Source organism: Trematomus bernacchii, unplaced genomic scaffold (genome assembly GCF_902827165.1).
Source record: "Trematomus bernacchii unplaced genomic scaffold, fTreBer1.1, whole genome shotgun sequence".
Lineage (NCBI taxonomy): Eukaryota > Metazoa > Chordata > Actinopteri > Perciformes > Nototheniidae > Trematomus > Trematomus bernacchii.
This window is the reverse complement of record NW_022987313.1, coordinates 11,161,753-11,186,463: the sequence shown is the minus strand read 5'-3', so window position 1 is coordinate 11,186,463 and position 24,711 is coordinate 11,161,753. Positions and strand designations below refer to the sequence as shown.

At 40.2% G+C, this 24,711-nt stretch overlaps 1 protein-coding gene across 1 annotated transcript in view; it reads left to right on the top strand.

Moving 5' to 3' along the window:
• The window catches only part of dlgap2a (discs, large (Drosophila) homolog-associated protein 2a), a 161,180-nt gene that overhangs the window by 119,068 nt on the left and 17,401 nt on the right, over positions 1-24,711 (top strand). Inside the window, exons 5-8 of the mRNA XM_034122696.1 lie at positions 4,579-4,793; positions 12,826-12,985; positions 14,107-14,323; positions 21,995-22,054. Of these exons, the coding sequence (XP_033978587.1) occupies positions 4,579-4,793; positions 12,826-12,985; positions 14,107-14,323; positions 21,995-22,054 (652 nt within the window). The remainder of the gene's footprint in view (positions 1-4,578; positions 4,794-12,825; positions 12,986-14,106; positions 14,324-21,994; positions 22,055-24,711) is intronic.

The window sequence follows — 24,711 nt, the reverse complement described above, 5'->3', positions numbered from 1 at the left end:
GTATCAAGATTGATGCAAAACAAGTGAAATCTGACCTTTTTAGAGAGGTTTAGAAAAAAAAAACCCACCTCTGTCATTTGGGTGTATTTGCCATATCTCTGGAACCCATCGGTAGATTTTGGTGATTGACACCTCTTTTTAACCGTTAGAGCCAATAGAATCGAGACGGAGTTCCTAAATCCATCTAAACATTACCATTGGTGAATGAGAGTGATGCGCAGCCAGCAAGCCCAAAACCGGAAGCTGGGTTACAGCTCTCACTCTATATGAAAACTCAGTTTATTGACATAAATATGATGATGGATTATCAGTAATCATTTCAAAGTGACACAGAGACATTGGATTAACCTTCAGCAGCGTTTATATGCGTTGTAATGCCCTTGAGATCAGAAAACAGCAAAGGTAAGAAGTATTTGCCGTTTTGGCCCCGTAAAGTGAAGTTGTGTGTTGTCTTTGCTGGCTTTCGCTGCTGCGAGTTTTGGTCGAGGAGTGATGCTACTTATTAACCATAATTAATTCAAGGAAGTAAAAGTTCTTTGACTGCCATAATGTAACTTTAAATATGGATCTTCACACTTGAGCTGTGAAACTTCACACGGCTCCCACTAACTTCGGCTCATATTCACCAAGCCCTTGAATAGAATAGGATCTGGCACATTTATCTAGTCACACAGAATGATTGCACATGGCAGCAGGTGTGTGGATGCACATTCACCTCTGAATCCCATGCCTTCACTCTGTAGGTTCTGTGGGTCAAGGTGAGCGTTCATGGTGACAAGCGTCCATATTTCACCTCCATTAAGGATGCTGGGACGCCGTGTGTGCTTTCACATCAATCAATACGAGCGAGCTGCTGCCCAACCTGTTTCTTTATCAGCACGGGGAGACACGCTGCAATCTATCCAGTTTATCAGCGAATCCAAATTAAACAAATCTCACCACAGCTTGCGTCTGTCCTCTAGCGTTCCGTTCATTAATTAGACGTCTAAAAATATCAAACCCCTCCAAGACTTAATTAACCCATCGACTTCATTTGGTAGCTGGTGCATGCCTTTCTTTGGAGGGGAGATGAATCACTTTTATCAGAGTGTGTCTTTTTGGGAGTGTGTGCTGCTTCGTGGCTGTGCATTTTTGGGTAGAGGGCATCGCAGTTAGCTAATGTTTTCTAAAGTCGTGCGGTTCTATTTTTGCATGGCTGTGCTTCTGTGATGTGCATTTTTTGCCTTTCATATTTATTTGCCGTTACCTTTTTTCATTATGTACAACCACAGCTTTGTAGTGACATGTACTACCTAGCTTCACAAGCCTAGAGGACAGACCATAATCCCCATCAATCACACACTAATGTCACAACATAGATGAAATAGAAGAGTCAAAGGCTGCTTTGACCCATTATTCCCTATGATTAACAGAGACGGTTGTAATAAAGCCATAATTGATCAATTACTCAGCTGTTTTGATTGGATGTGACACTCGTTAGTGCAGTTAACGTGGGTGGGGGTTCTTTGATGCAAGAGGTAAGTCAAATTAGTGTCAGGGGAAATCGTTTTTGTCTCATATGTCTCATTAAAAAACTGACATGTCTCAATGGTATACTATGGACAATTTCTTTTAAGAATCCCGGCTGCTTTTGGTGCTTTTATCACATAAAAAGGGCGGCTTTATTCCTAAAAGTGCAGTGTTGGAAAGGTTAATGTCTGTTTTTGTTTCTCTTTGAAAAATAATCGCGTTTCAATTGTTATCTTCCAATAGAAGACATTTGCATCAGAAAAGGAGGAGGGTCATCTGTGTGATGCATTAGTGACATTTTGAGGCGAGCTATCACCTCCTGACATTTCCAACATGCAGTCAGCTGCCATCCAGTTCATTGTAAAAGTCTGAGGAGTGAGTTAGTCACTGACTGGCCACAGAATGTTTTCAGAAAACATAGAATCGGTAAGGTATGTTTATTAAAATGGATCATTTGAAACAAAAACAAAAGAAATTGATAAGTAGAGAAATTTGAAGGAGTCAAGAGGTAAGAAGTAATGATATTGTGAAATCTTTAAATTAACTTGTGAACTAAAAAGAACTCTTGGTTTAAGCAGATATCATGTTTTCTAGGAGCTTTTTGCAGATCTTCGGGGCAAAAAAACTGAAAGCTGCTTCTGCATGTTTGGTTCTGACCCTGTGGAGAATGAGCGAGCCTGTCCCAGATGATCCAACAGCTCTGGGTGGCTGGTAACAGAGCAGGATATCAAACATGCATTCTGGCCCCAAACCAGGAAGCCAGTGTCAGACTCTGAGGGCTGACATGATGTGTTCTACCCTCTTGGTTTTGGTAAGGACACAGGCAGCAGCGTCTAGGAAAATCCATAGTTAAATGATTGGTTTGTGTAAGACCTGTAAAGACACTGTTGCCATTATCAGGTTAACTAAAGACAAATGCATGATAACGTTTATTTAAGTCTTGTTAAGGCATGAGTTCTTTAGGTCTAGCTGTAATATAGTAAGCTTCAGAACCACAAGATTTGTGACACTGTTAAAGGTTTTAAACATTGAGGTGAGCACTGATTTTGGATCATTTCTTTCTGGCATCTTATTTAATTGCAGAACATGTTGGTACATCCAATTGATGATTTGTCCCGTGTAGGTGTTCAGTGACTGTAATGTCCCATTATAATCTGGGTTATGTACATGTTAGTGTCGTCTGCATAATTATGATATGATATTTTATCATTTACAAACTGACAAAAAATAGTATCTTTCCTGCAGAGAGGATTAAAACCAGGTTGATGTTGAATCAAAGAGTCAAACCCATTTTTTCACTCTGTCAAGTAATGGTCAACTATATTAAATTCAATACTGAGATTGAGCAGTAAAAGACAAAGACTTTGCAATATACACACAATAGTATAATATTAGAATCATAAATAGTGGTTAGGAGGCATTTTTTGTTATTCTGGGGTTACTCTGGAAAAGTGTTACTAAAGTTAAAGAAACAGGGACTTAAGTCAGATGTAGTGTATGAAGGATGCATACAGCATCAGAGAATTATTAAACTCCATTTAAATCAAATGAAAACTGACAATGTCACATTTTATAAGTCCAAATCAGTGACCATGTAAGCTTCTGACCACAACACAGATTCAGCAGATTGTGAAAAGGTACATCTAAAGGAAAATATAAACACAGAGGAACAGAGGCGAGAGCTTTGTGCTTTTGTATATCTGCAGAAGGAGCATTGTGTCGCATTATTAGTAGAAGAGGCTGAGACTCTGACTCTGCTTCTGTTATTTCCCAAATATCATCTATGGTGTAAGAGAGAGAGAAAAGGAGAGTTGTAAAATGAGCTCTTGAACAATCATCATCAGTTCATTACAATGCATTTGTGAAGGTAGCCCCGCAGATTTTAATAAGCCAGACCACCATCTCGGATACAGAAAGGCTCGTTTAATAACCTTGAAGCAGGCTGTATAATGGCATGTACCATAATGGAGTCCCATTTTTTCTTTCACGCCAAGAACATGACTCAGAGCATAATTTGGCTCCACATGATGTGTGTTCAGAAATGTTCTGTACTATTATACCATTTACATGTGCTCTGCTTTAAATGAGCAAGACATGAAGGACTAATCTAGAAGTGCATTAACTTCCACTTACCACTGCAGGGTGATGTCTGTCGTCATGTCGCTCAACATCCAACATTTAGGACAGCTGTGTGTGCGGTGTGAAATATGCACTCCATATGTATGAAAGTGCAAGTGAGTCACGCTGTTCTCACTTTGAATGGGATAATGGTGATGCTGACGTCTGGATACTCAATTACCTGCTTTAACGAGTGGATGAAAAGTGCAGCATGCAAACTGCCTGGCTTGTTTTAGTGGCAGGTTTTCCATGTGCATTAGCTAGGTGAAGTTGAGCAAAGATAGTTTCTTCTTCTCCATTTCCAAGCTGTATTTTACTAGTAATTCTTTTAAAAAACAGCCCAGTCCGGATCAACAGCATTTTTAGTCTGCATTTTGTAGCCTGGCCAACTAATAAGAAGCTTAAATGGAAGTGGTATGGTTTTAATGTGGGTTGACTCATCGTGAAAATGATCCTGTGTAACTTCATTTAACATTGGTTTATTTAAATTAATACGGTCCTCTCAAAATCTCAGTCCTTTTTATAAAATGATTATAGATTGCATGGTCGTTGTGCACTTTGCAATGCAGAGGTGGGAACATAATGTACTTTAAAATGTACTACCCTTTATGACCATTTATCCACAGCTAATTTTTTAGGAAGAAACAAACAATGCAAAACATATTTCAAAACAGTAAACTCTAACTGCTTAGCACCAAACATGTAGAAGCTACAGAATCAGACATTTCCATTTAGGAATAGCGGAAAGTGTTGGTTTTACATCATCATGCACTCTCACGTTTCTTCTTGTCTGCTGGATATGTCTGCAGCTGTTTGCTACCATGTCTACCACAAAAATGTTATACATTGATAATATGACAATGTTGTCTTTATAGCTTCTTCTTCTGCCCCAAAGTGGCCAAAAATATTGATATTATTTCACTGACTATTTATCTTCCCCATGCCACTCAGGTGCCCCAGGATGACTGGGGAGGTTACCCTGGCGGCGGGAAGGATGATGAGATCCCTTGTCGTCGGATGCGGAGCAGCAGCTATGTTAAAGCCATGGGGGACGAGGAGAGCGGAGAGTCGGACTCCAGCCCCAAGACATCGCCTCAGAAGGTGGTGCGGCCCGACGCCCTGGTCAAAGCCATCATCAGACCCAGGGAACTGCTGGACTCCCACAGGTAAAACACATGTATTTTTAAGATGCCAATAGTTCAAAGTGTTTAACTCTTGTCCTTTTGTATGTATTCACTTCACCTCTAAGGTATATAGTGCTAGGCGAACATTGTCCATCTTTATAATTTCAAGTCGCATTTTTTATCTTTACATATTGTGCTGGATATGTGATCACACCATTTGTCAGTTTGGGATTCCTCAGGGATCCGACATGGGAACCTGAGATTTTAGATAATACTATTAGGGTAGCCAAAAACACATTTGTTAAAAGAGTGGCTTTAAAATATTCCAATACTTGCTTCTTTCTGTGTTCCTATTTCGCCTTTTTTTTCAGAAAACAGCTTTTCTCAGCTTTGAGCAATTTCATACTTGTAATTTATTTTATTTACTTTCAATCCCTCGAGCAGTGTTGTCAGTTTTCTTGTGCTTTTGCTCCACCACTACAACAGTGTCAAGCACTTGATAGCTGAATCCTGTACTCATTAGAATCCCTTTATGTGTTTTCATATCAGTATCTTTTAACGGTAAGAAAGTGTTCAGTGTGTTCTTCAGGGGATGTGCCCTATTAAACGCAGAGAAAACAGAGGGCTTTTGTTTACTGTAACTCAGCGGCGGAAGAAAACGCTCATAAGAGGATTACATGATGAGACAAGCTGAAGAAAATATCACAGAGAAATGAACTCGAGCTTTTTTTGCTCAGGAGAGATACAAGGAGAGTTACTATAATCACAGCATTAATAAATCCCTTAGATTAGGTTGAAATTGGATAATAGAGTACTTGCGCCAAAAAGACCTTGAAAACACCATTGAGTAATGGCTTTTTCCCCTAAGTATTTTTCAATGATTGTGTTATCATTACCATCAAACATAGGATGATGTACCTTTTGTATTATGTATGTTAGCAAAGCCAATCATAGTGAGATACAGAGATGATACAGTGCAGGTTACTCTCAAGCTGTTATAGGTCAGATAATGTTCTATGCTGCTGCTTTTACTGTGTGTTGTATGTCCTGATAATTGTCTGCTTATACCCCTGCTCCATATTTGCCTCACCTTCTGTTGCACCTCATATCCTATCTCTTTATGAACTCATGTTAACTTGGTGCTGGGTATACCCCTTCATATATACAGTACAGTGTATGGTTATACCCCAGCCACAAGCAGAAAAGGTGTTTCCGTCCGAGTTTTTTAAATGTTAAGTTTTCAATTATGATCTCATGAAAGTGAAACTTTTAAAGTTATGCTTATTGTCTTAATTGACCCAGTATTGTGGTTTTGAATTGTATTGTTATAGTGCTTGAGATACCAAATGATGACATCCTGCTTGGCGGTTTAACCTTGACCCCAAGTACATTTTTTAAAAGATGGGAATACGCAAAAGCAAATTCCCTTTTGTTTGCTCTTCAAAGGGACGCAATCCTTTTTGTTCATAGCATAATGTGGAAACTATAATTACAGCCGAGATTTACAAGTCTATCTTAATAATGTGACAGTCTTCAAAATATTCTGGACCTGCTCTTTTGTATCTGCCTTTGTTCTGCTTCGCAAGCGGTGTTTATTAAGTCCAATTACCAGTCAAGGTTTGATCTCGGTGTGGAGGTCCCCATTAAAGGCCCCAAAGAAGAGCTTGTTGTTCCTTCTCATTTTAGGACAGTTACATGCAGTCTTTTGTTTTGCATTTATCTTTGAGAATAATGTGTGAACAGAGCCATGCAGAGGCAACTGTTTGAAGAAAAGAAATACAATTAGTTGTGGCCCTCTCTTTATTCCTGACCAGTTAAATCACCAGTTTTCTCTCCAATCAGTTCAAATCAGTTTGAGATCATATGGAGTGGAAGAAATGTGTCAAATATTTCAAAGCTATTATCAAAAATAACAGACAAAATGGGTGTCCTTTTTTCAAACAGAATTGCTCCTGTATAGATAAATATGGCTTAAAACTGGTTGAATCATTATTTCATCAACATGTCTTAAGCAAGGCAAGGCAAGTGTATTTATATAGCACCTTTCAACACAAGGCAATTCAAAGTGCTTTCACAAAAAATGAAAGAATAAGAAATAATGCAGCGGAAACTCATTATAAAAGGGCATTTAAAAACTGTCATTTAAAAGCAAAGATAATAAAATAAACATAGAAATACATGAATAAAAGTTACAGTGCAGTGTGAGATATGACTAGTTCAATTAAAAGCAGCGGCAAAAAGGAAAGTCTTCTGCCTGGATTTAAAAGTAGTTTGAGTTGCAGCGGACCTGCAGGTTTCTGGTAGTTTGTTCCAGATATTTGGAGCATAATAACTGAACGCTGCTTCTTCATATTTAGTTCTAACTCTGGGGACAGAAAGCAGACCTGTCCCAGAAGACCTGAGAGATCTGGATGGTTCATAATGGTCTTAGTGGATGATGTCCCAAGGAAATGAGACAGAATTTGAATTAAACATTTGGGCTACAGATAGAGAAAAAGGAGAAATAAATGCACTATTAGATGCAAACTCACAAAAAAGTCACCAAAAAAACAATATGATATAAATCCATTCAAACGTGAAATAGGGGTAGTCTAGGGACACGACTGCCAGAATATTTCAAAGTCTGATGTGTCTCTGGTTTAGCACCAAAGGCACATAATGTGACATAAAGTGTAGACATTATGCACATAGACCTTGTGTCTGACCCCAGTGTAGAGTATGGCCTGTGACAGACACATAAATGCAGTCTGTGATGTCAGGCAGTCACAGCAAGAAGACACATTGAGTAACATTGATGATTCCCCCGCTCATATTGTCATGTCCTCGTCTCTCGCTTTTCACGCCTCCGACCCCATGCTCATTGCCATTCAGCAAAGGTTTATATTCTCTCGTAAAGATCAGCATTTTCCCTGGCATCCGCAGCAAGCAACACCCACAGACTCTGGTAACACTGTTAACCCTGATGAAAACATGTATGCGCAAACACACATGAAACAGAATTAACGTCGGGCATCTCTGGAAGAGTGTTTGTGACATCTCTCTGCAGGATGACAGGCGATGGAAGCAGTGCAGCAGAGATATTCAGCCTTTACAGTCAAGGGCCAAAAGTAGTGCCCCCGCATGCTTACATAATAAGCGAGTGATTCAAATCAAATCAAGTCTTATTGATTGTGATTTAGGCAGGATCATAATAACATCTGTCACAGAGGATGCAGACGTTCAGCCTTTTTAACAGCTCTTTCAGAGTGTGAAGTAATGTATGAGGCAGCTCCAGTGACGTATGCTTCTTTTTCCACATCTTGCAAAGCTTCCCCCGGCTATCCATTTTGAATAGCTGTAAACAGTGAATGATTTATGAGGATGCAACAGCAGGAAGAGCTATCAGTTGCAGTTATTGTACTCCAAGGCCCCTCTAAATAATGGCCCTCTCAGTGGTTAGGCCAAGAGTCTGCTGGGCTCTGCTGAAAGGAAGATATTGACCAGCATGGATCAGGCTGTGTGGCCTGCTGCTTGACAGAAGAGCCACGATTATAGCCTGAAACCTCTCTGAGAATGCCATAATGTGCTATCTTTCCTCCTGTCGTAGAATGGAGATGCATGACTTATTATTTCTATATTTTGAGAGAGTGGTTTGGTGCAGCCCTATAGTCGATATATTGATCGATATTAACCGGGATAAGACAGATGTACATTTGTATTGGCATATTTGTTGGGCAACAATTAGCACAACAATTGCGGTACAGAAATAGAAGGGTAAAATATGTGCAAAGTCAATTAGACCATTAAAGAGAGGACAAGTTATTTTTTTCAGCTGTAAATTGTTCCATTCAGTTAGTAACAGCTCTTTATAAAGCTCATTTAGTGGATCCGATAAGACCACATGGTATTGATCCCAAGAGAAACATTTTGAGCAGCAGCATAAGAAGAATACAAAGGAGGTTGATAGGAACAGGATACAGAAGTGGAGAGAAAATATTTATATGCAGCTAACACCCTGATGTTGGAATATAAATGCAAAACCAGTGCGGTTTTTGGATAATAGTCGATACTGTATTAATGTTGTGTTATTCATAAGAACAAATGTAACAGTGTCTCTATGTTAGAATACATGTTGTTGCAGTACAGTGATTTATGTGGAATACTGTTTTAGCTGAAAACATATTTTAACTTTGATTCCCATAAATCAGCTTACACAAAATGGCACCCGGCACACTCGTGTCTGCTTTATAATCATTTCATAACAAATAACCACAACAGGGACAGGAAACTAAACACTTTTCATGAAAAAGCAATAAATACTCTAGGGTTATACGACAAAATGCTTTGTAAATAAATAAATTAAAGGAAATTATTTCAAACATTCTTTTATTGAACAAATTGAAGATAAACTAAACACAGAAGGCACCAATTATTCAAAACATAATTATTTGTATTGAAAATTGCAGTTTATTTTATTTTCATTGTTTGTTTGTTTGATGAAATATAACTTAATGACTAAGCTTTTATTAACGTTGTTCTGTTATATTTAACCTTTTTTTCATATTTTTTTTTTTATTATATGGTATTTTTTTTTTTTTTTTTTTTTGGTGCTAGTTCATTTCTTGGTCTCATGTTGGAATCTCGAATGTAATGTAATTATAACCCCACTCATCCAGTAAAAAAATTAATTAAAAGTGCAATTTATACTGATACTCTCTTTTAACTGAAACCGTTGTTTTGTCATCAATACCTGTTACCGTTTTAAATCCACACATAAAAGGCCTCACAGACGCCACCTGACAGAGCTCTCATGGTAATATGGTTCATTGGGTTTGTTGGGATGGAATTAGATTGGATACCAGACAGACATGGTGTAGGTTCAACTTCCTCTGCTCTTGTAGCAATTTAATGTCCCACAGGGGCAGTCAGATGGACCAAACACAAATTTGACAGCATCTGCTCCCTGAAGCAAATCATGTTAAAGTGAGAACAGGCTGTCAGGTTGTGTCACCTTCCTCCATCTTTACCTCTTTGGAGCTCTCTGTCACTCTCGTTGTTGACAGGATTGCCTCTTTGTTTCGTCTCACCAATAAAGAATACATCCCAGCCATGGGGGCCGCTGAGCTGGAACAGCCTGTGCACTGGAAGGAAAGTTAGATGTCAATGATTATTTTAATGAATAATCAGTTACCCCTTCCATTACATCCTCACCCTGGGGTCCTGTAGGCTGCAGAGCTGACAGCTGTGATGAATTGAATATGAATCAGCTTTTTTTTTTCGTTGCTAAAGTAGAACTGAAAGATGCTTAAAGACTATTTAACGATGATAGGAATTGATATTGATTGACACGTTGCATTGACACACATGAACAGAATCACATGTATTCATCTCTGGCAACTTCACTCCTCTTTAAATAACTTCAACACCACAAGCCAATCAATCCCATCCATTTTCGTAATTTTGGTAAATAACACCCATTTGTTTGCCCGTCCATGATTAGCTTCTCTAGGCACCATAATTAATCATAGTTAACACTGACAAATCTTCCGATAATTCCTAAGTCCTCATAATGTAATTACTCATTCAGTTAAAATTGGGTATACTGTATAAGCATTTTTCCCTCAGATCTCAAGGTCAAAGCAGAATTCCAATCCATTGATTTGTGGCTGTGCGGTACGTGTGATGCATAGTTAGCTCACTTTTCTGTGGGAGGGTTTTTTTCTTAACACCTTTTTGCCTCCGCTATGAATAGAACACTTTATACTATGTCAAAGATCCTGCTACCTAATGTCCCATTTATAAACGTATCAACTGCTGTATTGATCTTTTGACTCATAGCTTGGGTCGGCAATATAGTTGAATACAAATAGTTGTGTGTGTTTTATAGGCCTGTAAAACACACACAATGAGTATGCTACTGTTGTGTATTATTGAACTTATCGACTTCTCATGTATTCCCTGGTGTGAAAATGTAGTTGTTCTCCATCGAGTGCCTTTTGTGTGTCAAGACGGAAACATATCTACTTATTTCTGGTCTAGCAGTCACATTCCCCCCAGGTTTCCTTCCCTTTTCCTCACATATGTGAGACGTGAGTACATACTGTATGTTAACACTTTATGCCAAATCTTCTCTCCTGCTGTGTTCTTTTACAGATTGTCCTTTGTCCTTGTTCTTTCTGTTCTATCAATCAAATTCCTTGCTTTCAGCCGCAGGAAAGGCAGGAAGTGTGAGATTTCTATCATCCCATGCCTTAATATGGGCTAACAATGGAAGTGCATTAGAACCAATCAGAGACATTAGAGGAAATCTGCTCTGGCATGATTTGATAAAGGGCCAATGCTTTTTTCAAAAAAAGCCTCCCTTCAATCAACTGACGATAATAGACATCTCTACAGGCCGGGATGGATGTAGGAAGCCTCCGATATGCGTCAGGCAGTGCACTTATATCTGATCAGCTTTAAAGCTTGACTAGGTTTCATTGCTCAGGGAAAGATGTTAGGTAGGTATTTTTAATTCTCATTTGGCCCACTTAAGCAAATCTAATTAGTCACACGGGAAATAATCAAGTTTTATGATGTGGTGTAATTGTATTTTGTGTGCACCATTTCTGCACAAAAATTATGAGACAAAACTCATAATACACACTTCATATCGCCACTTGTGTATGTACATGTTTCATTTATGGCATATTGCCTTGAGCAGGCGATTCTTTCTGCCAACGTAATATAACAGAATCATCCTCTCACTTTTAACATTTCTTGAGGTTGGTCATATTCTATCACCCTAATGTTTGCAGGACTCCCAAGCAAACATTTAATCCACCTCAAATCCCATACAGAGCCAGTTCCATTGGACCTTTACCCAGTGACGTCATATCCATCCAACTCCCACTTGTGGGACCCAGTAACTCTGTTTTCTTCTCTACCCACAGTTCTTTCCGCCTGGATAAAATCAACAGTGACATGCGTAACTACATCACCAATTTTGCGGCAGACTTAAGGTGAATACAGGCCCAGCACCCCCCCTCTCCTCGCTCTCTGTTGCTGCCGTGTTGCAGTGGTCAGACACCAGAGCCAGCTGGCTCGCTGCCCTGCTGACATACCCAATATGGCCGCCTCACAGAGCAAACACTCTAGACCAGTCAATGAGAGGTCACCTAGGGCAATATGCTCATACTGGCAAAGCATAAGGCGCTGTTAAACACATGATAGATATGATCTGATACATTTCTATATGTAACACCAGCACTTCCTATTTATAGCTTATTTGCTTTTACCACTTCATTCAGACTTTTCCTCTGGATGTTTCTTCTCTAGGATGCCTTTGGACGTGTAGAAGGTTGATATTACTTTGCAAACACACACAGCCTTGCTTCAGCAGGACAAGATGGATTGGGGGACTTTTAATCACACTGGCATTTTCCTCGCTGCCAAACCCCAATGTTTATCTCTATAAAAAGCACAGAAACTGCTTACTCATCCCTGCCTGCCATTAGAAATGGATCTGGCGGAGAGGACCTCAATTTGGTATTACTAATGCAATGAACTAGAGTATTCTCTAGTTTACTCAAAGCGCATTTTTCTTCCATGTTTTTCTATTTCCTTCCAGCAGATTTCAAACCACACTTGGGTTTCTGAACATCCCTTGCACTGCTGGTGTAGCACATTTAATTGACCCGGCTGACACCGGGGTGCTCTCTGAAGTGCTTGCTCACTAACTAGCTCCTGATTTGCATTTCCCTCATTTCCAAGCATTGATTGAACGTTTCAGCACAACAGAAATCGAACTGCCTTTGTAAGGACGCTGGTGAAAACATCAATGTAGTGGGGGAGAGAAAATGACAGAGAGAGAGAGGCTCCCCTCTCGGGAGACACAAGGTCATTACCAGTCTCCCTCGTAAGTTCAGGTTACCTGGAGAAGGCCCCTTCCCTTGATAACACATTATTGTTTTTGTCATCATGTTAAACCTGTAGTCACTTGGCAATCTGCTTTGATTATAAGTTCAATTATGTTTAATTGACTTGCTTAGGAAGTAGTCATCATGGCTGTAGTCCCACTCCTTTCTTGCTTTTTCTTCTCTCTCTCTCTGTTCAGTCAGAGCTACCACTTGCAAGCCACCAGGGACGTGCACCCAAGCATTGCCCTGGATCCCTCTGCCAACTACAACTCTCCCAAGTTTCGCTCCAGGAACCAGAGCTACATGCGGGCAGTCAGCACCCTCAGCCAGGCTAGCTGTGTTAGCCAAGTGAGCCAGGTGAGTCTGCACCCTTTCAATAAGTGAACTGTGAAAGTACTTCTTACTCGGGGAGAAGCCGAGAGACCCTGAGGAGATCCCATGGAGCCCACAGGGAAATGAGTTAAGTTGCTGATGATTTAAAAGCTTAGTGTCCAAAACATAGTTATTATTCTCAGTGCAAATCTTCAATTGTAAACCATTTAGTTATTGTTTTTCAAAACCCGTGGCTTCTTTTTTTCGAGCTTCATTTGACTTATTACACTTATTTGATTTGACAGTTCATTCCACACTGTTTATCTGGATGGATTAAACGACGCCTACAGGGGTTGTTGAGATATTAATCTCCCTCTTAAAAGAGAGGTTTATTGATTTGTTCAGAGTCTTAAAAGCCTCAACTAAACTCTTACAAATTCAAGATCCCAATAGAACAAGATGTTTATCTGTGATACTTGACTTTCTCAGAACCATTACTCAATACATCATACAATCTGAAACAGGAAACAGAAATACTTCTGCTTGACATTAACAGGTCTTTTACAGCAAACTCTCTGACACAGTATGACCATGATTGATGTTGTTTTCTATTACGGCCCGTCCACACGGCGGCGTGCGTTGAAGCTTGCCGGCGGGGGGGGGGCTGAAACTCGACCAACAACCAATCACATTAATCCCCCGCCCCGGACACAGAAGCACGCGGTTTGATTGGCTAGAGCTTGTACTGGCATATGATTCGATTGGCTGACGCTTCCGCCGAAGCTTCAAAAGTTGAACATTGCTCAACTTTTGCAGCGAGCAACGCTTCTGAAGCTACGCTTCGCTCCCACAATGCAGTTCGGCGAAACGTGACGTCACCCCATTCAAAGTGAATGGGCAGAAGCGTTGAAGCTTCAACGCACGCCGCCGTGTGAACGGGCCGTTACAGAACAAGCAATCAGCCCCCAGGTTATCTACCAGTGTGCAAATATGAAAGATCCATTTCCAGGAACAGAAATCATTTTTGAGACATATATTACCACATGCAAGTGTTGGATTCAGAGCAACAAGACATTTTTTTATTATTCTTAGATCATACATTTATTAAAATGTACTCTCTGGATTAACAATTAGGACAGCATGCTCACGGATTTTGTTTCTCACAGGTGAGTGAGACAGAAATAAACGGCCAGTTTGAATCAGTGTGCGAGTCGGTGTTCAGTGAGGTTGAATCCCAGGCCATGGAGGCGTTGGATCTGCCCGGCTGCTTCAGAACTCGGAGTCACAGCTACCTGCGAGCCATCCAGGCCGGCTACTCCCAGGATGATGACTGCATCCCCCCCATGGCGTCCAGCGTCGCCTCCACCATCAGGGCTACCACAGGTAAGGAAATATGGACTTATTTTGCAGAATACAATGTGTGAAATCCTGAATGTCAGTATTTTTGTTTGAACAAATTGACACCAAAAGCTTACATTTGTCATTAACATGTGTAATTGGATGAATACAAAGCAGTTAGTGCAAACTGGTTGTGCTGTCAAACAGCTTTACATCTTTGCATGAATCACTCTTCTATGTTTCCATTGTTTTTGATGGACGTAAGTTTACTGTAGCTACCACTTGTGAGCTGTGCTAGTTCATCCTACTGTATTTTGGATACAGTGCTTCATCTGCTCATCCATTGGATGCATCAGAGAGTAAAGCTATGAACCCTATTGAAAATCACAAATGGAAATTGTCTGAAGTTAAAATCAGGTCTTTATAAAGACATGACTGCTTTTTCTGGTACATTTTGGATACTCACTTTCTTTATGGTGCCACAGGGTGCCATTTCTGAACGTACTCAAAGCTTTTTTGCAAAAAAACAAATAAATCTGAAATTGCTGTCTGCAAAGTATGCATTGTTGTACTTGTAAACCCAGTTTAACGCTTATTGCAGCATAAACTGTGAATATTCTGCATCCCTGGATTGTTCACTTCACACAAATTGTGTCTTATTGCAAAGCTCATGTTTACTCACAATGCAATCACTTTAAAGAATTGCACATTCATTAAGTCCAGACCCGAATAATAGATCATTACATGAGTCAATGATTATACTGATAACTCAACTGTCACACTGGTTAGTCACATAGATCACCTTTGCAAACTTGCTACAATCAATCCTAACCTAATGAGCTGAGACGTGCATACATTTCTGATACTGATCCTTGATTACAAATTGTGAGCTGATGGTGGTTTCAACAATTACTGCATTGCTGGATTCACAGAGGAAATGATATGTCCTTGTGATGAAGAATGTGGGAAGAAAAGAAGAAAAAGTATCCGGATGAGAAGTCTGAGGGGGTTCCACCTCTTTCCAGTAGATTCATGAACTAACAACATTAGCTGGACTATAATAGGGAGGGTTAGAGGTGTGGCCATCTGGAGCTGTGCTTATGATCAATTCTTCATACCTATAAATGTTTGCTTACACTGCTTTCTCAGTAAACTCAAATATCTTTCCTTTTTTTAGGAAACAGTGTTTGAAATGTGGTAGATCTTGCCACAATTTTGGACATCAATCTGTCAAACTGGACCTGATTTTTTCAATAGGGTTCATACTATACCTATGACTGATGGGATATGGTTAGAAAGCTTTGCTCATCTTTGCCTCTTTTCATTGCACAAAGTACACATTTCTTTACCTCGACTGAAACAGACGAGCATGCAAGGATTGTTCCTACCTCATTTATGAAAAAATAATGTGTATTCTCTGTGATGTGTTCTGGGAGCTTGGAGTTTTAGCTTTGTGCATTGAAAAGATGCGAAGAATGCATGCTACAATTAGAGGTTGAGAAGGCAGTGTAACCATTAACGAAAATGAGTCAAAGTGGGAATACTTTCCCAGTGTTACACTGGGTTTGAAATGTTAAACGATATTACAGATTAATAACAAATGATGTGTATACACATCTACAGCATACAGATGGGTGAATTGGGGCAATAATCATAAGATTAGCACTTTCTGCTATTATCTTGTTTTGACTCATGGCATTCAGTGCATGATTTGATGTTACTGCTTTGTGGCAATAAAAAGCACATTCTCTCCAGCTGCTCACACCTGTGGCCATATTACAGATACGTATTTATATTTGTCTTCCAGACAGAAATTATGTTCAGGAAGACTCTTGTTTGCCTGACCAGGCCAGTGTACATGAGGATTTGGCAGAAGCGGCCCCTTTGGATCATGATGTTCTAGGCTGCCCCATCAGAAGAGACAGACTTTACAAAGAAGATAACATGGGGGCAGGAGCCAAACCTGTGTCGGGACCACCTGTTTCTCCAAGCCTCTTCAGATCCCACAGATCTAGTGCCCCAGAACGGCCATCACCAAAAGCAATCCAGGCCAGTATCAAAGAGTCTGCTTCTCTGGCTGCAGCTATCAGCATGCAGTGGAAAGAAGAGGTCTCGGCCATGCGTAGAGAGCTAGCTGATCTGAGAAGGGACCTCTGTGTAGAGCTTCGTGCTTTCAACAGTAACTTCAACACTTTCACACAGCATTACAACACATGGTCTCCCCAAGGTGGTAACATGGCTGCTGGGGCAGGTTTAGGAGGACGGGTTGGAACAGGGACAGGACCCAGGGCGGGGGCAGGGGCAGGGACAGGGGCAGGGGCAGGAGCAGGGGTAGGGGTAGGAGTGGGGGTAGGAGCAGATATAGGCCCCGGGACAGGAGCAGGAGTAGGTGCTGGGGCAGGGAAGGGCTCAGGGGCAGGAGGAGTTGGAACCTCTGCAGCACATGCAGGCACTGGGGCAGCTAAAGAGAAGAAACCACAGATATCTAAAGTGTCTGTGGGGACACAGGCCAGAAGCAAGGTCCTTGTCCGGCAAAGCACTGCAGATGCAGCTGTCAATTGTCCAGAGGAGAAGGAAGAGAAGAAAGGTGCCCGTCGTCTGCCAAAACAGCTCTCTATGGACCCAAGCATTCTGGCCTGTCCACAGTCAATGTATGTGGAGAGTGCCATACCACTTTCTTTGGATCCAATACTTTCAGGCTCTATTAGAGCAGCCGAACCAAATGTATTTGAGTTGACTGCTCTGCCCTCTCAAGCCAATCTTGAAACAGAGTTACCAGCCCATACAGTTGTGACTTCATCTGATGTGGTCATTTGTGAGCCAGTCACCACTCATGGCACAGTGCCAATTCCTCCAGAAGCAGATCTTGAGAACCCTCAGGATTCAGTGATAGCAGATCACAAAATTCTAGTCACTCCGCAGCTGATAAACTTAGGCCCAGCCAAGGAGTCCCGTTCAGATACTTCTAAACCGAATGACACCAAATGCCCAGACTCCGTACTTATTGAAAGGGATCAAATACTGCTGCCATATCCAGTTCCTGTAGTAACTGTTTCTCCACCTAAAGAACGTGATTATGACAGCATGTCAGATTCAGAGTCTCCCGGTCCTTTCTCTGGTGAAAAGCCAGATCCGGTGTATCAAGACTCTGCTGCTGTGTCTTTGCCATATTCAGGATCAGATGATCCAGATCCTGCAGACCCAACAGAATTAGAATCACAACCTTCAGATATACCCATGGTGTTCCCATCTGATCCCATTGGTCAAGACCCATTATTGGTCTGTGATGCACCCACACTTGATCTCGAGACTGTTACAGAATTACATTTAGCAACTGACATTATATATCCATCCATTGTGGTGTCAGAGTACCCCGACACAGATTCTCCTACAAGTCCAACTGACAGTGACACAAATCCAGATCCCATTATCACCTTTCCAGATTATATTTCTGACCCTCCCCCCGAGCAAATGACATCGGTCTCAACCTTTGCTTCCACTTCAGTAGATACTCTACCCGACACTGACCCAGAGTCTCAAGACTCAGATTGGCCACCCCTCCCTGAACCCCTTGATACCACCCCTATATTTCATGCCGATCTGGTCCACTTTGACTTAGTAATGCTGACTTCCCTAGATCAAGATGATCTTGACTCAGTGTTCATGGATCCTGAACCAGAACCTTTTAACCTGAGTGGTGACTATCTATATGATACAGAGGATTTAGATCCTATCTACCAATCAGATTGTCCAGGTTCACCACTACCCACTGTTGACCCTGCAGTGGATCCTACATCATCTACAGAATCTATCTGTTTGGATCCAGCAATGGAGTATCGCCTAGCTCACATGCCTCGGGATGATCCCCCAGAAGTACATGGAGTCCTACTACCACAGGTCACTGTCACAATATCCCCTCCTAGTTCAGTGTCTCATGATTCATCGCTGGAAATGGACTTTGGACCCTCAAGTCCAACCCCAGATGATCTTCCATCAGATACAGACCCATCACTGCCAGACCTTGAAGACCTACCCTCAGTGGACCTGACACACAGTGAGCCAGATGATATGATTGCTGAAACAATGGAGTGTGTGGCTATATCCCAGGAGTGTGGGGAACTTGTGGAGGAAGAAACCCCAGATACTACAGAGAGTTCCTCAAGGGAGGAGGCCTTTCTGTGGTGCAGGTGGCAGAGGAGGGGACAAAGAAGAGAATCAATGCACAGGAGTGCCAGCGTGGAACTCTGGAGCAGGAGATACGACTACAACAGTGCAGAAATTACATACGTGTCCCTCACCCTGTGAGCTCATACCTCATTCTCAGCAGACAAAATGTAGCCCAATGTATATTTATAGCTCACAGTTTGTTGCTGCTAGTTCACTGTAGAGCAACGTGCAGATTGAAATGTCATGTGAGCAATGGCATTCAAAGCAAGGACTTCCTCAAACCTGCAGTATTATTTCAGCAACAGACTGCATTGGTAGCTTAAAAAAAAATGTTTCATGGATTGCACCATACTGCAAGAAAATGATGAACCCTTTGTGGCGTTTACTGAACAACATTGCTTCACAAACATTTATCAAAAGCAGTATGAACTTTGCTGAAGCTGTTGTCACCACTGATGTGAATTATCTTCCAGAACAGTACTGCCTTTTTAATCATTAGATACACTACTAAATGTTTAATCATTTTATTACATCAAAGACATTTGACACATCTATTTTAAGAGACTCTATCGGAGCTCTGTTATAGACTACGGAAAAGATGGCTAAATTAATACAAGGTCCTGACAATCCTTACTGTGATGATGGAATCTTTTCTTTACTTGACCTATTTCGAGCTCTCTGTTTATTGTCACTCTAGATTGGAGTGAAGTGAATCTTCGCAGTTATCATATAACTATAAGGACAAACTGTTTACTATGTGAGCTGTTGGATGGACTCTGCGGGTATAGAGATAAAAAAAGTGATGCTGTGAAATTATGTTTGCACAACCCTAGAGTGAGCGTGAATTCTACGGAGCCCCCAATGGCTAATGGAGGAAAACATTTGAGGAGTGAATTACCTCGCCATATTTCTCGCCCCGGAAATGTTTTGTGTTCTCTTGCAAAAATGTTATTCCACCATACTTATTGGCCATGTCTGCTGCTTCCTGTTCCCTATGACCAACAAGGTTGATACATTTAAAGGGAAAGTTAGCTCAAATCACATTACCGTATCGAGTAACAATAATACATTCCTCATATTAGAACTGTGATTAAGAAATTCATTTCGCCCAATGCCCAGAGTAAAACTCAATCAGCTGATCATAGGGACTTTCACTGGGAGCAGCTTAGGGAAAAAAGACATATGGATCAGAAGGAATGTAAGAAAAAAATGTTGTGAGGGAACACAAAAGTATTGCGAGAGAATGCAAATTGTGAGGTTACGCAAAAGTAGTCCTCTAAACAACATTTCACCATGACCATAAGGGGGCTCAAAGAAGACTGTACTGTTAATAGAAAATAGAAGGATACTTAAAATATTTGTATTTCATGCTAAAAAATGATTACAAACCAGTGAAGTTATTGTATGTAGCCTTTCTTCACATAACCTCATGTTACATGCACATACACTTGGTACCAAACACACGCCATATATACACACATCTTTCGTGGAGGATCATTAAAAGGACACATTTGTTTTAAAAATACACAACAAATAAAATGTGTCTGATAATCTGACAAACAGGCCTTGTTAAGAGATGATATTGTACTTTTTACGGTAAGACGTCATCTCAATTCTCAGGAATCAAAGACTGAGAATGTTATGTTGGGACATAAGTGTAATGACATGTTAAACTGTGTTGCTTCCTGAAATGGGTGTACAACATGTGGCCGTTTTTTGACACGTGTTACACTGAATGATGAATATAATGGTGCATGACAGATGGCCTCAATATTTTGTGCATTTCATATACAGTGCCTCATTGTAATTATTTGGTTCTACTCATTGTTGTGTTTGAATATTCAGTGAAAGGAAAGGAGCATACATACCAGAGAATACGGACAATTCTGTTACCAGCAACGAACAGCTGAAAAGTCAAGAGAAATTGCAAAGATACATCTGTGTTATCTGTCTAATTAATGGGCTTTATATGAAATCGCCCTCTGAAGTCTGTGCTCTAATAAAGTGCGCTGGAACAGAAAGAGTCTCTCAGCCGAACATCAGTGAGCTGCAAGACGAAAGGATTTTCCCGTGTGTTGTTTTGAATTGAATATGTGCAGAGAGCAAAGTTTGTTAAATTGACTGAATCTGAAAGGTTTTTAAAGGGATGGACAGTTAATTAGGTTGAATTGTTGTATTCATTTTGTCAATTTCAGCAGCATCAAACGCACCACCTTTTCCTCCATGGATCCCATCCATATTTACCTTTTAAATGGCAAAATTGTAGCACATAATTAACCCTGTGTTGCAGTGACATAATATGTATTCATAAGATATAATCCAAATATTAACGGGTTCTGGATTCAGTCATGCAGTGAAATATATTGGCATATAATATCCATCTTTTTTTCTTTATTGATGTTAGATTTTGCAGAGAGAATTACACAGGCTGGCTGGACTTGTGTTTATTATAATACAATATATACTGTTGTTTTATTAAAAAGCCTTTTTAAGTAAGCCTACAGTATAACCTAAATGGCATGCAGGAAAAATGAACTGTTTTACTGCAGTTTGCATATATGTTTGGATTGTTTTATGTATTCATGTACTTTAATTTATTGTCAACGTGGTATAGCTTGTGGAGAGTGTAACAGGGATGTGACCCTTTGCAGCATCATGCACTAACGACAAGGTTAAGAAATACTTGATATCAGGATCATAATCTTTCCATTTCTTAAGCACTGTGAAAAAAGGTTGAAAAGATGAGCAATTGTTTCAATAGCAAGCTTTTTTAACAGATTTCTTTTCCTGATAAAATGAATAAAATCAGAAAACAGAGGGATTAAGTTGTTGAGATTGGGTGGAATATTTACAATTACACATTTAATAGCTGTCATTTTGAATATTACATCAATAAAAAAACAAATGAAACATTCTTACTCAATATAAATCACAAACGTCTTAATGTTACATATTGTTATCTAGGAAGAGATCAGTCATATTTAATTGAAGTTGAACACTTTCTTTATTTTCAAGCAAAAGTCTCCACCCAGACAGGACTGGTATTATACATGTATCACTGTAACAAAGGAAGTACATTAGACCTCGAAGGGAGTCAGCTTTCATTTGATTAAAAGGGGTCGTTTGCAATGATTTTCTAATTTCTGTATTTGATAATCTTGTAAGAGTGTAGCAGTTTCAGGTTCATGGTAAACCCATGTTCGGGGCAGGATCCTGAAGCCAACGCAGGTGATGTTTGTTGACCTATGCACACCAACCTAAATTACATGCCTTGACACTGGTATACAAAAAACGTCAGAGATGTGTAATCTCAGTTAATAATCAAAGTAAAAAGGTAGTAATTGAATGATTACTGATAACTTAATTGCACCCTTTCCAAAATGGCCTAGGCAGAGTGTCTTAGTTTCTTCCTTGTTATTGATTTGCTATACATCCTACTGCGCAGTTACTCTCTGGATCCCCTTTGTGTGTAGTCATGTGTAATGTGGATAGATTGTACTTTATGTTTGGGCCCTTTTCTGAATATACACACCACTCCCTTGTTTTCAGGGATCCAGTTCTGCCTCCCCTCCACCTGCAGCATTGATCGGATCCCCCAACAAACCCCAGGTAATCCTGCTAACGGGGCATCAGTGCTCAGTGTCAATGTGAGGAATTGAAACAAAACAGTGGCAAGTTGCTGTTAAGCACATGTATAAAAAATGAGTAATTTACACTACAATATATCTGTTCCTAAGGCACTGGAGGATGCCATTGCTCCTCTACACCTGCACTAGGCCTCAATACTCTAAACCAGGGGTGTCCAAACTACGGCCCGGGGGCCAATTGTGGACCGCGGACCATTTTAAATCGGCCCTCAGCAAATTAAAAAAGTATTATGGAATATGGCCCACAAATTAAACTTGTGCTTGTCTTATATTGTACTTCTTAAATATAAAGGGTTACATATATTACACAGTAGTATTCATGTGTTAATAAGCCCACTTTTCAAATAAATTCAGTCAATTAAAGTTGGAAACATTTTCATATCTTAGTTGATAAGAAAAAAGCCCAATGACTTATTTACATAACAAGCTTGAAATACACCTTTCCTATTTCTCCTTATTATAAGCAATCTGAGGCTTCTGTTTTAAGGGATGAGCTGCCAACACTCACATGCATAATTCACCTGCATTTGATTGATTTTGCTAATTTATAATTTAACTTATGAGGCAATATACCTCTTGCGAGTGGCCCAGCCCTTCGGCCCTCGGTGAAAAAAGTTTGGACGCCCCTGCTCTAAACCCTCTCCATACTTTGTTTGAGAGCACTCATGACAGAGCGCAGTTGTTAAAGTGCTTTTTTGGAGCCTTTTTTGCCATAGCTTGGCAGAGTGTAACTCTCCGATACATCTCTCTATCCCAAAGTGTGCGTTGTTGCATGAGCACACTAACACCCCTGGTTTTCCTTGTGCATTCTAGTCGAGAGGAAGCTGATTTGTTTTCATGCTGGGTGAGGTTAAGTCCACAGTGACATGCATCTAAATGGTGACAAGCAGATGGGTCAGCAGGAGGTGACTCCATGAACAGCAGGAAAATACACATCTGGCGTTACAGGCGGACAAAAGAACGTCCTTGAATCTACGTATCAAAGAAACTTGCCATGAAATGAGTATTTTTTTCTAGTGTGTTGTTTGTTTGTTTTCTCAGTGATTCATCATTGAGTGAGTTGGATTAATCACTCAGATTTCTCTTATCTTTTGTTTGCTATTATTATATTCATTCTTTATTATATCTGTCTGCAACACTCAGGGCCCATAATGGAGTTAACCAATCCATCTTCCTCTCCCTCCCTCGCTCCAGATCATTTACATATCCTTAAAAGCCTGCTGCAAAACAAACTGCTGCATTTCCTTTACAGTGATGAATCCAATCGGGAAGAAAGACTCTTAACGACGTGTCACTCAGCAAAATACCCCCCACCCCACTCCACCCCCAAGTCCCCCATGTTAGCATACAAGCCAGGCCTGATAGATGGAGAGCTCCTAACAGAGATGGAGTGGTTGAATCACTTCCTTTGTGTCTCACGTTAATCAGACTCACTGGCACAGTGGTGTTGTTGTGTGTGTTGTGGTGTGTGTGTGTGTGTGTGGTGTGTGTGGTGTGTGTGTGTGTGTGTGTGTGTGTGTGTGTGTGTGTGTGTGTGTGTGTGTGTGTGTGTGTGTGTGTGTGTGTGTGTGTGTGTGTGTGTGTGTGTGTGTGTGTGTGTGTGTGTGTGTGTGTGTGTGTGTGTGCGCGCATTTGAGAGAGAGCGATTAAATGGAGTATTCACAATGAACACATTTACCTGTCTATTTAAAACACTTCTTCTAAACTGCACTCACCGTACATAATGTTCCCTGAAACCAAAAGAAAAAATGTTGCTGTCATGGAGATACTTTAAAGGCCTATTGGCCATTCAAACTGTTTAATACTGTTATAACTGTCTAATATTTTCTTTAGAAAGAATAGGGAGTTTGCCAATGTCTCCAAAAAACTGCATTTAAGACTATTGGATGGTACAAGCAACAGGTGTACGCTGTGAGACACTCACATTAACGTGGTTATTGTGTTTCAGGCTGTGAATTCAAAAATTACCTGATTAGGTTTATGGAAAAAAGGTTTGTGTTAAAATGTCTGTCCACAAAAAAAATAAACCAGATCGTGAATGTTTCAATTTCTCATTTACCCCAAGTTCTCTGTACACATTTGACGTAATTTAATAAGTGTTTCTTTAGAAATATGCAACATATTTACCACTGATTTTCATTTTATTTTTGTACCTCTTAGCCAATATATCCAAGGACGGGAAGTTACTGTAAATCAGTTCTGGGAAGTGACCAGGTTAAATCTGAGATACCAATCATTGAGCCTGCAGAATTAGATAATATAACCTTTATATTATCTAATTCAGTTCGCTGAATGTATAAATGTCAGATTTTCTTTTTTCTTTGTCCCTAATCTGACCATCGTTTAATAAGATATCGTTTTTACTGTCTGAATAAATCTACGTGCATTTTTCCTCCAGTCATGTGCAGTCGGCCTTGCAGTGGCATGCACCGTTCAGATAAAAGCTGAATTAAAATGTGAAAACAAGATAAGGTAATAAAGAAGGACATTATCTGGGTACAAAAATATGAAATTGCTGTGAGTAATACCACAGATAACCTTGGGCTTTGTGGCCCTGTGGTTTCCTTGTTTAATATTAATCGTGGTTGACCATGGTGTACGCCACAATGTTACAATTGA